Source organism: Aphelocoma coerulescens, chromosome 3 (assembly GCF_041296385.1).
Source record: "Aphelocoma coerulescens isolate FSJ_1873_10779 chromosome 3, UR_Acoe_1.0, whole genome shotgun sequence".
Lineage (NCBI taxonomy): Eukaryota > Metazoa > Chordata > Aves > Passeriformes > Corvidae > Aphelocoma > Aphelocoma coerulescens.
The window spans coordinates 115,754,260-115,769,458 of NC_091016.1; the positions used below are offsets into that span (position 1 = coordinate 115,754,260).

The 15,199-nt window shown below is 40.6% G+C and overlaps 1 protein-coding gene across 1 annotated transcript; it reads right to left on the bottom strand.

Moving 5' to 3' along the window:
* Window positions 1-1,804: 1,804 nt before the first annotated feature.
* LAPTM4A (lysosomal protein transmembrane 4 alpha) lies at window positions 1,805-15,107 on the bottom strand. Its single transcript, XM_069011652.1, has 7 exons — window positions 14,934-15,107; window positions 8,231-8,351; window positions 6,040-6,116; window positions 5,819-5,941; window positions 4,573-4,668; window positions 3,097-3,195; window positions 1,805-2,581 (listed from the first exon to the last, which is right to left on the bottom strand). The coding sequence occupies exons 1-7, from the start codon at window positions 15,030-15,032 to the stop codon at window positions 2,507-2,509; spliced, it is 690 nt and encodes a 229-aa protein (XP_068867753.1). The 5' UTR covers window positions 15,033-15,107; the 3' UTR covers window positions 1,805-2,506.
* Window positions 15,108-15,199: the final 92 nt, after the last annotated feature.

A 15,199-nucleotide genomic window follows, 5' to 3' on the forward strand; every position in this document is an offset into this window, starting at 1 on the left:
AGTCTGTAGGGCAGTATTTGAAAAGAACAGGAGAAAAAGCTCCCAGTGTGATCACCGAGGCACAAGGAAGAACTGCCTGCTCTGTTGCCAAATCTGACCAAGGGCATTTTGTCTGGTTCCTGGCACTGAACTCCTGCCAGTTCCTGCAGGAAGCTGCAGTGAGCTTCAACGGAAAGCACAGCTTAGGGCACAAAGGCACCCTGATCTCCAGCACGGGGCTTTAGAAGACACCTTTGCCAAATCTGTACCCTGTTGTACTGCAGAATCATCTTCTCTCCCATCACCTCCATCAGGGGAACAGGAAGCCCTGATCTAGAAGAGGAACCACCAACCCACCAGCTGTACGGTATCAGGCAGGCACTGACTCACTTCAGCAAGTTCTACCGCGAAGGCAGAGTAGAAGAGGCCACCATCACATTCACAAAGGCTGCAAACAACAGCAGGGAAGAGGGACCACCACCCTCCAAGCAGGACAAAGCCACAGGACAGGGCTCCAGGGGAGTACAATGCCTTTTCTCACCCAGAAGAGGCTGCAGCTTTTTGAACAGGAGCACATGCATACATACCCCAGACAAATTTCAGGCAGTGCCTTTTGCTGCCAAAAAATGCTCACCCACATGGCCAGCCACCCACTTAGATAGTCTCAATAGCCAGCCCTTGGCAGGAGCTCTTCACCCACTCGTGGTCGGACACACACGCACTCCCTTGCTGGAGAGGGATCCAGAGCACAGTGGGCTGGAATCCGTATTTGAGCAGCACCCAACTGCCCAACAACTTCAGCTGTGGTTCTTAGACCACACAAAACCACAGTGATGTTTCATATCCCCCCCTCCTCCAGTCACACTTAAGCAGTCTGTGGCAGCATCTAAAGACGCCCTGGGTTTGGAGTCTCTCTGGGAGTCCAGATCCAGTGCAGTTCCTCAGAATGTGGAAACAGAGCGCAGCTGCCACCAGCACTGGGCACAGCCTGGGTACCCCCGCAGGGAGGGAGGGCACTGTCACAACAGGGGCAGAGAGGCTCTGAGACCAGTACAGTTCAAAGTGCTCTCACAGGTGGCACCTGAGTTAACAGGGAAACTACTGCTGATAGCAGGCCCCTACCAGAGCATTTCTAAATGTGTACAGAGGTACATACCAAAAATATAGTAATAACCCCACAAACTCTATGCTGTAACAATTTGAATCCCTTTTTCCAGAATTTAATACCAGGTACCTTTTCTTTTCCAAAGCAGAAAGATATTTTATTTCTTCAGACATGCTAATTGCTAAATTATCTTTTACCTCTTTACACCTCTTGCTACAAAAAAAGGAAGAGTAGAAAGTTGTGTGGTTTGGTTTTTTGGTTTGGGGTTTTTTGTTGATTTTAGAAGAACATCACTGAAGTTATGGCATATCTCCAATGACTGTGGACACTTTCCAATGTAAATAATGGTGTGGTCCTACTGGGTGTCTGTCCTGCTCTTAATGCCTGAGCTGACCAGACATCAGATTTCCCCGAGGGCTCAAAGCCTCCAGTACAATTCCCTTTTCCCAGCTCATGTGTAAGTACCAATCAGACAAGTGGAAAACAATCAAGTACTTGAACTGTGAAGGCTTTAAACACAGGCTTGTGTGTTAGAGAGAATCCATGTTCTCCACCCACTCAAGGTGTTCTGCTGAAGAATGGATCAACCACTAAATGTGTAAACTACAGATGTTGGACTATCTGCAGCACAAGGAAACACTCCAACAAAAAAGCCACCAAACAGACTGTGGCGGTTTGATGCTGCTAAACCACCACACAGACCAACCAACACTACTGATAAACATTTTGTAAAAGATTTATTTAAGTATCATTTATCACAAAGAGGAAAATACATAGAAGATTAGAAGCATGCAACCATCTTCCACATTTCTATTTATTTTTCTTGCATTCCCAGCTTGTTGTAATAGAACTCCTGTGCCACCCTCACCTGTTCCTCAAAAATACTATGTTTCAAGACATAGGATAACCAAAAAAACCACAATAAAAGGTAAGATAACATATGAGAAAAGTGCAAAGTAAAAAAGTCATGTATATACCACATTCAAACCCTTCCCCTTCCAAAAAATGGATAAAGGCAAACTGTCATTTTGCTGCACAATCAGATTGTCTTTATGAACTACTTACAAAAATTAATATAAATTAAGGGCACAATCCTGCAGACACTTATAATTGTAGCTAACTTCAATCAGAGTGGCTCAATTGGTATTCTTAAAAGCCACAAGTTAGTCACATGCTTAAGTTCTTGCAGGTGCAAGGCCCTAAGGCAATAAAATGTTTAAGAGCATTAGGGAGAACAAAAATTAAAGCAAACAAAATCACTCTCAGATGTGTTTTGCTTAGTAAGTTTATATCAAATATATTTTAAACAGAACAGTTTGCTCCTAAAGCCCTGGATATTTCTATTACTTAAGCAGTTTTGCAAGATTAAAAGACAAAACCCCCAGGAAGCTGGTACAGATGTTAATGAACATAAAAATTGCTTCAGGCAGGTATGTAGGGAGGTGGAGGTTCCTTCTCAGGCATCTTCACTGCCATTTCATATGTTGGCAGAACATACTAAGGAGAAGACATTTTGAAGTGATTAATGCAGTAGACTTCAAATGAAGAAAAAAAAAAAGCAGAACAAAAGCACACATGCCCCATCAGCAACTTAGTCCTCTGTTGCAGGCAGTTATTTTAAGAACTTACTGCTTTCCTAGTAAGCAAATGAGGAAGTGAAAGAAGGTGCAGGAGCAGTTTACTGCTCTGCTGAGCCTAACCCTGGGTCATTCATTCCATACCCCACTGCTTCTTGACTTTGCACAGCAGGCAAGGTTTGGACTGGTACAATCAAAGCTTCCCTCTGCTACAAGAAAACATTCAAAGACTTCTCTCTAAAGATCCTCCTTTTCGGCAATGACAGAATTTAGCTAAGAAATAACCCACCACAAAATTAGCTGCTTTAAATTTTTTTTATCTTTCCAGTCTTTGTTTAGAAAGCTGGACTAGGCTTGGAAACATACATGGTTGTGGTGATTTTCTACTTCAAAATTAATGATACTGGTTCCTTTTATCTCAAGAAGAGGTTTTACCTGTGGAGGAGCTTCAAAAGCAGGGTACACAGCAATCTCTGGCAAATTTCTGTTGCTGATGTATTTATAGCAGTTCCATACACAATTAATTAAGTATGCCTGAAAGAAGAGATATTTCTTTTAAACACCTCATATGCATTGGCAGAGTCAGAAATTAGATGCTGGATTACATTCCTATGATAAAAAGGAACATAAATCAACTTAGGCAATACATATCTGAGGAATGGTTGCTATTTCACAGACCTGGCCACATACCTATGCTGCTCTCCATTTAGCTTTGCTGTCACAGTGACTCAGAGAGGATGCACTGCACAGGTTTTAGCAAAAGAATTCACAGATCCGTTCAATTAATCTCTGTCTGCCTCAGCAGTGCTAATCAAATTAATCCCCAACTGGCTTATGCTTCTGTGGATCTCAGTCCAAAGCTGCCAGGAGGAGGAGGAAAGGCCAGCAGTACAATCCCACTCATCCCCCAGTTAGCACTATTTCTCCAACTAACTGCCAGTGTGAAGGAGAGGGCTCAAACACACAACTGAGGCAGCAGGGAGATGGTAGAGCCAAGAACCTTGAACTTTGAGTTAACACTGACTGCTGCAGAAAGAAACACTATCGTGGTATGATGAGGATTAAGGGTTTTTTTACTATTAATTAGTCTAACATTAATCTCTCACTGGCAAGTTAGCACTTTGTTGTACAAAAGGTATCAAGTTTCCCAATCAACACACAAGTGTTATCTACTGTATTAGGCTTCCACTCCCCTCAGTTAAACATTCCTCTTGTGATAAAGTATAGAAGATCAGTAAAATTATTTTTCATCATTGCATTTTTTTCTTAAATGCAATCTGAATGCAACAAAGAAATAATATAATAACCAATGTATATTATCAATTCATTTCTCTAATATGCTTTGTCTACACAAGAGTTTTTATAATTCAAATGAATGCTTCTGTATTTAGATCTTCAGAAAGAAAATGACTGGTAATACCCTTCAGTACAGAGGAAGATGCAGCTCTGAATTAACCTATGCATTTCCTCATTCTATCATCTTCCTTCCAAAGCTTGCACCCTGGTTTGTTAGGCACAGTGAGAGATTTTAAACATTTTGTTTAGAAACTTGTATGCATTAAGTCAATATTCTTTCACTACAAGCTTAATTACAAATATTAAAATTATCTCCACATAGACAAAAAGATGGTATGAAGCCTTTTTGCCTTCCTCCTTCCTACTCAGGAAGGGCAGAGCTGCATAAGAGCTGCACACCTCACTGCAAACACACAAATGAGCTGAAGACACCAGTACACAACATATTAGACTTAAGTCATACCGGCACTGAACATCCTAACAATTGTGCTCAAAGAAGTTCTTACCTCAGCATTAAGAGGGCAGCTGGGTTCTCAACTCAGCATTAACTCAGATTGACAGCATCTTAATATTTATTAATTCTTCCAACAGACACATGATTAAGTTTTAACTTACCTTTAAAATGATAAATAAAACAAAGAACACCAGAACAATAAACAAGAGACAGCTGGAGTCCAAAGAAAGGAGATCTTGTTTGTAAGGGAAATCCGGCTAGTGAAAAAAAAAAAATGGGGGAAGGGAGAGAAAGGGAGGAGATAAGAATGAACACTGCACAGTCAAATATGATAGAAAAACATCCAAACTCCACACCAAATAAATAAAACAAACCCTTGCACAAACTACTCCCCTGAAACAAAAAGTTCTGTTTCTAGCAAGTTTCCTCTTTATCTTCCCACAAAGCACAGCATTTATCCTGCCTCTGTCCTGCAAGAGCAGATCACTACAGTACAGTCTGTCTCCCTAGTCACTTCATCAGTCTCATGCCTATACAGATAGCCACAAGATTCCTTTTCTTAGCTGCAGCACAGTATTTGTGCTTACGGTCCTCCACAACTCTTTTAATGACTTACTGTTAATTACATCCTGTCAGTCCAACCTGTAACATACAGATGTATAGCATAAGAAGTCATCATCAAACTTGGAAGAGCCAAAACAGAGCTTCTGCAAAGCTCAGTCTCTTTTCTTTCCCTGACAACAGTAACAAAGCCTCTCTCCAACACCAATCTAACACTTAATCTGTTTTAAAAAAGGACTTTTTTTTAAACATCTACTTGAACAGATCAAAACACCAGCCAGACAGAGCTTGTGGTCCCTGCTGCCAGTAAATTCTATCCATTGACTCTTCTTGCAGTTAAAACATAGGCAGTGTTAGTGAGAACTCCACTGCAGTTTTGTTAGAAAGTGTTGTTTCAACTTGAGAAGAGACACATGGAATGTAAAAGGGAAACCTTGGAATCTCAGATTCCATGTGTAATGCTGTTGGAATCCTTACCTACACTTTTCTTCCCCTTCCCTACCAAATAAGGGTTAACACATCTTTAATGTGCAGCAGCAAATTTGCCACTGAGCCCCATTGCTTAAAGGGTTACAAACAGTTTCAAGTTCAATTGTAGCCAACACAATCTAAACCAGTAGTTCCCATCAATTCTTTCCTTATTCTCCCTGGCTTTCTTTTTAGGGAGTAATGACACCTTTGACTCTTCCACCTCTGATAAGCTAACATTCCTATAACCACCTATGGCTGCTGCAGGCTGAATTCCTTTTTCTTATGTACAGGAAGGGAACTGTAGCTCAGTCACTGATCCAATTAAAACAAACTTTAATTTCAAATGTAAAATATCAACTTGAGCTGAATACTTACCAACTGATCCAGGTAATCCTTGATTCTGGGCAAATAGGTTAGAGAGCTGATGGCAACCAGACAACTGAGCACAAAGTCAAAGAACTGATAACAGAAAAATGGGATCAGCCAGCCTACACGATGCTAAGAAGAAATAGAAAAAAGGAAGTGCCTGTAAATTATTTAGTTAAAAAAAAAAATCAAGTAGCAACTTTAAAGCCATGGATTATAAATATACTTACAGCAATGGCACCATACACCATCATTGCACTGATTGTGAACATGAGGAGGGAGATAGCAAACAGAACGCAGGCATTTTCTGCATTAAAAGAAAAACAGTAAGAATCAGTCATTTCCTGGAGTTGTCACACTGCAGCTGACAGGTACCCAAGCTTTGTCCATTACTATGATCTGTTCTCAACTGGTTCATCTGTGCCAACTACCAGCAGCAGAAAATAGAGTACCTCAGATCCTTCCTAACAAAAAAAGATGTGGTTCAAGAAAACCTGCAACTGTCTGGAAAAATCCCTCTGCCTTAATCAAAAGCCTGACTAAAGCCCAGAAACACCAATTAGAAGCTTGACATAGTTTGACAGTAATGCACCATAATGATGCTGATTTACAATATATGTCAGTACTAAAAGTATGTGAGTGATTAACTCTACAACTGGACAGAATATTAAGTGAAGCTAACACAGTATCAACTTTTACACTTGAAAATGGTTTGGTTACGTAATTTGGTCATTGGCAGTGGGAGCAGTACTGCTCCTTCAGTAACACTAAGGGAAACAGGAAATCACTGTGTGGAAGGTATCCCATTATTTACAAGAAAAGGCAGTTGAACAGAAACCAATTTGTAGCAAAATCCAGGACACTCATGGAAACTGCATGATAAACATTCTCCTTGTGCATCACAGTTACTGATGACAGAAGCACAGCTGCTTTCCACAAGTAAGATTATACTTGTTCTTTTTTAACACAAAGAAACCAGCTTGAGAGTCTATAGATGTGGTAAATTAATGGTTTTGAGCAATATTGAAGCCAAAATGTTGTGGTTCCCCTGCTTGAAAAAGAGATGATCTGAGACTCCTTTCTACTCTGCAATTAATTTGAAAAGACACTGTGGAAGCACTTACATATCCAATTCAGTACAAGGTAATAATATCTACATACACAGATGGCATCAAGAAAGAGCCCCCCTGTGTCTGAAATGCACTGTGTTGATCAGAACTAAGTCTCAGCAATCACCCATAAGTGTGGTTGTCTTCTGAGGATTTATTACTCACAATATCCACAAGCACAGTAAGATCTGTAATATTCTTTCATGCACACAAAACCCTCTAGGCCCAGATCCCGACACAAGGAATAAATTTTTAAGTCAAAAGCATGTAACAGAGGTTTTACACTAAAGAGTGAAGAAAGCACCTTCAGCAGCATGTTTCACTCATATAAACTTAAGGCTACCAAGTACACCAACAGTTGTTAGAGATCATATGACATTTTACAGACATCTGCTGTGATTTTAGTTAATATCTTAGCCTTATGAAGAATTTGGTCCTTGCTCCCACTCTTATTTCATTACTAATAACTGTGAGTTACAGTCACAGGTCAGAACTGACAGATTCTCAATTCATTAAAAATTAACACAAAATGTTCAAAACCCAGGTTTGGGCTGTACTATTTATCTTTGCTGAATCTGACCCTCCCTAAATTTTCATGTAACACAACAGACTGAGGTAGATTAGAACTGCCACACAACACATTTCTGCACATTTGAAACCAAGAGAAGCAAAGCATATGCACAAGTTTACAGATACAATAGTTAAAAAGCTTGACACCTATTACACTTGTACACATCATACACTCAATAACAGAGTGAAAGTAGGCTTAATTCTGCTCATGGTGCTTTCTATTTCATTTATTCTGCAGGTGAAACTTAGAGAAACACTTTGGTTTCACTCAAGTACTTGGCATCCCAATTCTTCCACTTTTCTTAAAAAGATATCATGGTGTTATTCTTAGTAAATTCATACACAATAGTGCTAAGCTCTTTCCTGATCTATGAAGATCACTAAAAATTCCGAAAAAAGTCTTTTGTTTTCTGCTGCTTGTTTTACTGAGACAGCAAAGATAGTTAATGTTTATGGAGAAAGTGAACCAGATGTCCCACACATACTTCAACACTTGAAGCATTAGAAGGCCAAGAAATCTCATCGCTTAAGATGCTTCAGTGTAATATGAAGTTAAAATAATAGTCCATGAAGTCTTTTTTTATATTGTAAAAGAATTTGGTCCTAGTATAATTAAAGGGAAATTCAGAAAACAAGATAAGCATATTTAAAAGGTGTATGCATGTATTACACCCTATTGTAAGGCAAATCCATGACATTGCATGCTTGATATTCCAATCAGCCAGCAGAGTTCTAGACCTACCAGCCATTCTCTCGGAAGCATAGTAATTTCCAATGACTTCATACTGAATATCGACAGTTGGCACCATATTTGGATGAGTCACTTCTACTGTCAACAAGATGCCCATCAGCAAGTTCACCACCTGAGAGAGATCACAGTTACCTCAAGGTTAATTACACTGCAACAGCTAAGATCTTTTTAATGACCACTAATAATCCTTTATTTCAGTTAAAAATAAACTCTTCCCTTTGCCTGTATGTGGAAAGAAAAAAAAAAAAGAGCCCAACTTACAGTTAAATTTCAAGCTGATTTAGTTAAACCACTACCAAAACAACCCAAAGAGCATGGAGCACTTACTAGGTTCAATGAATCACAACTAAATAACTTTGAAAATTGAGGAGATGGTAAGGTTCCTAGGGATTCAAATTACATAATTAAGCTGATGCTGCTTGTAGAATGTACAGATTTGTGAACTGGAAAACTGAAAACAGTTTAAAAAGGTCAGGAAGGTAAAGGTATAAAATGAGGAACATCTGGAAAGAATTTCTGCTTTCTACAACAAATTGAGTTAATTTAACACACAAAGTACTGTGTTTCTGCCATGTTACAGCTTTGATAAGATAGAACATCTCCCTGTACTTCCCAGATAATTTACTAAAACCTCATCAGTCCTTATCAGAAAGGTCTACACAAGCACAGGGGAAGTTAAAAAGTTTCACACGAAGATCAACCCCCATAATGCGGACGCATTCAGCAAAGGCTGTGCGCTCACCAGTCCTGCTCCTCCCTCACGCTGCTACTTAAGACTCCTTCTGTGGCCACATTTTGGTACACACCAGAAATATCTTCAGTAAGAGCTCAAAGAATCATAAGTAGCTTAAGCTTTTGTAAAATTGCCTTGACAGCATTTATATTGTATTCAAGATTTACAGGGACATAGTTTCTGTTACTAATATCTGGACACATATGCCAAAGGTTGCATAACACAAAAAAAGTCATGATTCAAGCTGCAGATATTTTCCAATCAGTATTCAGTACTGCCACCACCACCAGCAGCATCCCTTCCAATTAGCCTCAAAAGAAAAAAAACTGGTTTGCAGTTTCTCACAACGTAAGAATATTTGCCAGGTATTTCTTCTTCTACTGGCCGGGTTCCAGCAGTCAATGATGTACAATTACTGAAGATTTCAGTAGTGGAAAAAAAACCCCACCATTTTTAACCTTTTGAAAACTTTGAGATGCACAGTTCCCATAACTTTTCCCCCCCTGCTGTTTATATTGGTTTTTTTCTTTTTCTTTTTTTCCCAGGGGTTTAGAGACACATGGTGATAAACTTGTTTGCACATTCCACTAAAAAGAACCCTTTAGTGGAATCAAAGGTGGTCACTTTGTATAAATGCAATAATCTCATCATGTATTACACAAACTTGATAGAATTTCCAGCTGTTTTGAGCCACTTGTATTTTTATAAGGCATTTTATGCCTTGGAATATAAAACATAGTAGCCAAAACAGCTGGCAGTAAAGAACTCTGTTCAACCACCAATATCTTTAGCCCCAAAAGGCACATATTTTCACTCTCACAGGACATTTCCTACAGGGCAAACTGTCAAGTTGCTCACCTGCCTCTTTAAATCTTACTTTCCTTCACCATTGGTCTCATATAGAAAACGATCATCTCCCACCCAGTTCATCCTTCTGTACTCTGGCCTTCTGCTCGCAATGCATTTTCAACCCTTCTATTTCATCCCCTCTGTGAGTGAACTGGGAGTACTGGAAAACACCTTTCTGCACTGTACTTGTTTTGAAAAGCCCATGTCAAGGTTCAGGTCTCTGGCAGTTGAAACAGTGATCTCTACTTTGTAAAGCACAAAATTCAATTACAGCTAAATCATTTATTGTTTATACACAGTCATGAGTTTGACTGCCATGATAGGCTATCTGCCTCAAGATAAGGAACAAGCAGCACCTGAAATACTATAGAAGTACTAAAGAACTTGAATGCATCCAAATTTTGAGATTGTAATTCCCCATTAGTAACTTTTTTTTATTTTCATCCTGTAGTCCTAATTCAGCATACCAAAGTCCTTAGTAATTTCACTAGTTACTGACTGCAGTTCCAAGTATTAAAGGTTTATTTTCTCAACCTGAAATGGTATGCAAGTAAAACAGAAAATAAAGAGTCATTCAAAATCCAATCTATTAGAATCAATGAGACCAAATAAAAATAGCAACAAACCAAATGTAAACAAAACAAATAAACCCAAACTTCTGCCAATTAACACCTCAGGGTTTCCAGTACTCCATTACTGCTGTTTATAAATCCATCATAACACTGAGCAATTTATCACATTTAACATATGGAGTTCAATAAAGAGGTACACAGCCAGAGCCTCTATTTTAAATACTTCCATTCTTTCCCAGAAGCTTGATAACAGCAATATCACAAGGCTCACTTCAAAATAATCAACATAACAGCAAGCAAAAATATAGCTCGGATCACAAAACATCGTTAGAGCTTTTAAGTACATTCTCACTGCAGATCAAATGCATGTTCACAAACATCTACGTGGAGAAGTCAGAAAAACCATAACTCATGTATGCCTTAGTGTAATATGAGGGGTAAACCCATCATCACCTCCTCCTTAAAAAAAAAACCCAAAAAACCCCCAAACCAGACAAGACAGCACTCAGTGGATACTGCAGCACTCTGAGGTAACACCTCAGAAATCCCAGAGGCCTCATCCTGGTCTTTTTTGCTAGGAAATCAAAATTAGTAACAAAAAAAATTTGCAAAATGCATGTTCAAATTCTTATTCAAAAAATTATTCCATTAAGATGAAAAGAACCTTAATTTAGTTTTGTAGTAGTTTAAGGAGTGTATTTTACATTTTTATATTTGGGATAACTAAGTTTAACAGTTTGGTGTAGCTTGTATCAAAATTCAAATGGCTGAAATTTCAAATTCGCAAGCAGAAAGTCAGCATTTATTACACACAGGTAACAGAAATATTAGCTCCCCACATGAATAGAATGCAAAAGACCATGGAACTATGAACAAGCATTAGCTTTTTAATTAGTGAGTTTTATGTGCATGGCATATACTTAACGCCTTATCATGTAAGTGCTTCATCTCTCTGGAGGCCTGAACATGAAGTCTAGTTTTCCCCAAGCACTCTGAGTGGCTTGGGCAAACTCAAGAATGCCTACTTATAATTTGCTTATATCCTTTTATGAGGGGAAAGAGGGAAATTGCCTTGCACTACTAAACTCATTTTCCTGTCACTTTTCCAGTATTTTTCCCCTAGACACATTCCCAAAGGAAAAAAAAAAAAAAACAAAAAAAACCACCCCAAAAACAACAACAACCAAACAAGACAGAGATTCTGGTTTGGTTTATCATTATATTGAATTAATAAAAACTGAAAAAGAGTAATTTTAAATAGGGGACTTCAGAGCCTCTAGCACTACCAGTATTAGACTGAGACCAGTTATACTGGCTCATTTCTGTCAATCTTGTTCAGTGAACAAATGAGTCCAGAGATCCCCCTCATGCTCCTGCTAACCAGCAGCAATTGCATCACTGACTCCAGTGCTGGAGTCTGCTGCCAGAACGCCCCAGCCCCTCCCTCCAAAACAATGCTATTGGCTTTTAGACTGTTTGTTGAACTCTGATCCCATTTTTGCCAGTGCAGTGTTCATGCTTCCGGTTTCTGGAAAGTGCAGTGCCCAATATGAAAGTTTACAGGAAGAAACAAACTTCAAAGCAACACGACTGCAGTTATGGAGAGAGGAACAGGAGGTTTCTTTTTCCTTCCTACACAGAACAGCAGTGGGTGTTGCAGAGCTAATCAAGCTTTATCAGTCCTGGAACTCAAGTACAATTCTGCCGTTAGTGTTCTTAACTCATCTTTTGGGAAATACACTTTTATTCATTAATCACAAACATCAGCAGCACACAGACATAACCGTGCTTAAGACACACTTCGATCACACAGCATCAGCAGCAGACATTTTAGAAGACAGTCCTCATTCTCTCTGGACTCACAAAAGCACGCAACAAGGACAGTGATAAAACTGTTTTAGTGAGGAGAAAAGTTAATTACATGCACAATTTAAGAATATACACATAAGCAAGGAATAGGAAAATGCCTAAAGAAATGGTTACATAACACAAGTACTAAGTAGACAGAAGTCTTATCTTACTAAAACATCTGGAGTAGACTGCTATGGGACTCCATTTTAAGTTTGATAGCAAATTCCTTCAGGACTGCACTGTACGAGAACACTGTTTATGCAGTAAATAGCAAGATTTTCAGTAACACAAAGCTATTCTTGAACTAAACATTCTCCCCCCTACATCCTTCAAAAAAAAAAAAAAAAAAAAAACAAAACACACAAAATACAAATAAAAAACCCCACCAAACCCACAAAGTAAAAAACACCATCCTACACAGAAAGTTACTACTATTTGTCCCATCATAACTTACATGAGAGATAATTTAATTGATTTAGCAATACTTCTCATAAGAACCTGAAAGACTAAGTTAGAGCTATACTTAAATTGTGCATTAATTAACATGTCTAAACAACCTGACATATTCCGGGCCATTTTTTTTTAAAGTTTGGCAGCAGACAAAAATTTAACTTTCACTGTCCAAACTGCATTTTACCTTCAAAAAGGTACAATTTATAGCTGAGTTCTGATTTAAAGCACTAGGCAAGACCACCTAAAGCTTTGTGTTATAACCTTATTTCAGCTCAAACAGCCAAGAGTTACCAGAATCAAAAGTTCTCACCCTTTCCCAGGTGACAGCTGAGAACTGGATAAAAATACTAAATGCGCAGTTTAACAAAGTTTTCGATACACTTGATATACAGGGAGTTTTTAATAAAAAAACCGCACCTATGAAGCCCTTTGCATGCCCCCGCTACCTTGAACTCAACTCTACTTTTCCGTCTAGCAGACCGAGTCGCTGCGGCTCCACGAGATCAAAGCCGCACTCTGCCCCTGGAGCAGCAGCCTCACGGGTGCCCGGCGCAGCTTTCACCGTCCCCAGCACCCATTCAGAAAGAAGAAAGAGGTGCTGCATCCAGGCAACAAGAGGAAACATAAGCACAGCAAAGGAGGTAGAAGCTGGAAGTGCTACCAGGTCTGTGGCCACGGAAATATCTCCCAGTCCTCCACCCCCAGCAAGTTCCTGGGTTTACAGACACTCCCGCGAACAGGAATCACAGTGCGGAAGGCAGCGAGGTGCTTTTGTTCCCCTCACTGTTAACGATTCGTGCTTTTACTTGAGGTACCAGAAGCATATTCTTGAACTCCATCCATGAGCAGCCCAGCGTGGTCTGCGGGTTTCCAAAAGAAGTTTGATTCTCAATACTACAGTGGACCTTTTCCTTTTTAAATGAACTAATAATAAAACTTAATGAGTACCAAGACTTTTGCCCAATTTCTTTTTGAAAAAGAAATAACCTTTCCCTAAAGTTCTGCATTTCCAACTCCCTAGCTTGCCTTTTCCTCAGGTCCTCTGTCTCCAGCCACTTTGTTTGCCTGTACATTTTCTTTTTTTTGCCAATTGAGGGACCACGATGCATAAAAATAAAGGACCTCCCCATACTTGTTGAAAATAAGCCATGAAGTCTTCAAAGTCAAATCCCCATGCCTCCAAAGGCAGTTTCTGTGCATGGCTGTTTCATATCAACACAAAAATTCAGCATTCTTTGTTTCTTACAATCTGGAGAAGGGTGAAGGAGAATAAAGGCTTTGATTACAGCTTCAGGAGAAAAAAACAGCTATGATGCTACTTTTGTAAACTATCCACTCATTTTTACTGCCCACGAGGGTGAGGGGAAGGAAAGAGGAAATGACTTCGATAAAGGGGAGCTCAGGCCCCCTTTAAGGGAACCAAGGGAATTAGGGCTCCAGGCCTTTAACTTGGTACTGTTCTCACATTTCCACTTCACCCTAGTTCAGAACTTTAATATTTCACCTTCACTACCACAGCTTTTTCTCGGACAGAAAGCACTCACCAGTCAGGAAAAAGAGGTGTTTTGGGAGCCAAATTTGTTTCCATTGCTCTTCAACCACTGTGCTGAGTATGGAAGAACCAGGAACTTCCCCTGCCACAAAGCTCTTGCCCACTTGGAGACACTCATTTTCCTCTCAGAGGTTACATACCACTCACGGGTACCACACCTTATTCTCCTATAAAATACCCCAAATTCCACTCTCACCCAACTCTCCTCCTTTACCAAGGACACGCTCAGTACTGTATAAAAGTCTTAACTTTTACTGTATAAAAGTCAAACCAAGAAAAGGAAGAGTAACACAATCCCTCTGAGACGCAGATTAAAACGCTCTAAACTTTCTCTTCACTTTTTTCCCAACCACAACAAGGAAGGCAGCCGAGGAACAACAGGGCTTGGTTAGCCGGAAGGAGACCCCAGAAAAGAAGAGAGACCCCAATCCCGCCAGGTGACCCCAGGCAATCCCCTCGTGCAGCTTCCCCCGATCGCCTCAGGAAACAACTTCCCGGGCGAGGGGAGCGGGACCCCGCGGCCCCCCAGGAAAGTGAACAACTCCCCGGGCGAGGGGAGCGGGACGCCCGCGGTCCCTCAGAGCGGCCGCGCGGGCGCTGCTCCGCCGCCCCACCGAGCCCCCCGCGCACGCGCGCTGAACACGGCCCCCACCGCCGCCCCTCCAGCCGCTGCCCGCCTCTCACCATGTACCAGGTGCCCAAGATGATAGTGCCGGTGCGCACATGGCAGCAGCCGCAGCAGCGGGTGCTGTAGAAGCGGTCACGACTCCGCTTGAACGTCATGGCGGCAGCACACAACTCCAATCACCACAGCCGCCACCCGCCCTCTCCAAGCAGCTCCCGATACCGAGGCCCGTAAAACGCCCGGCGCGCGCGTCACCGCCGCGCTGACCAATCAACCGCCGAGAGAGTGTCGCGGGGCGGGCCTGTGTTGCCGCGGTGACAGGTGA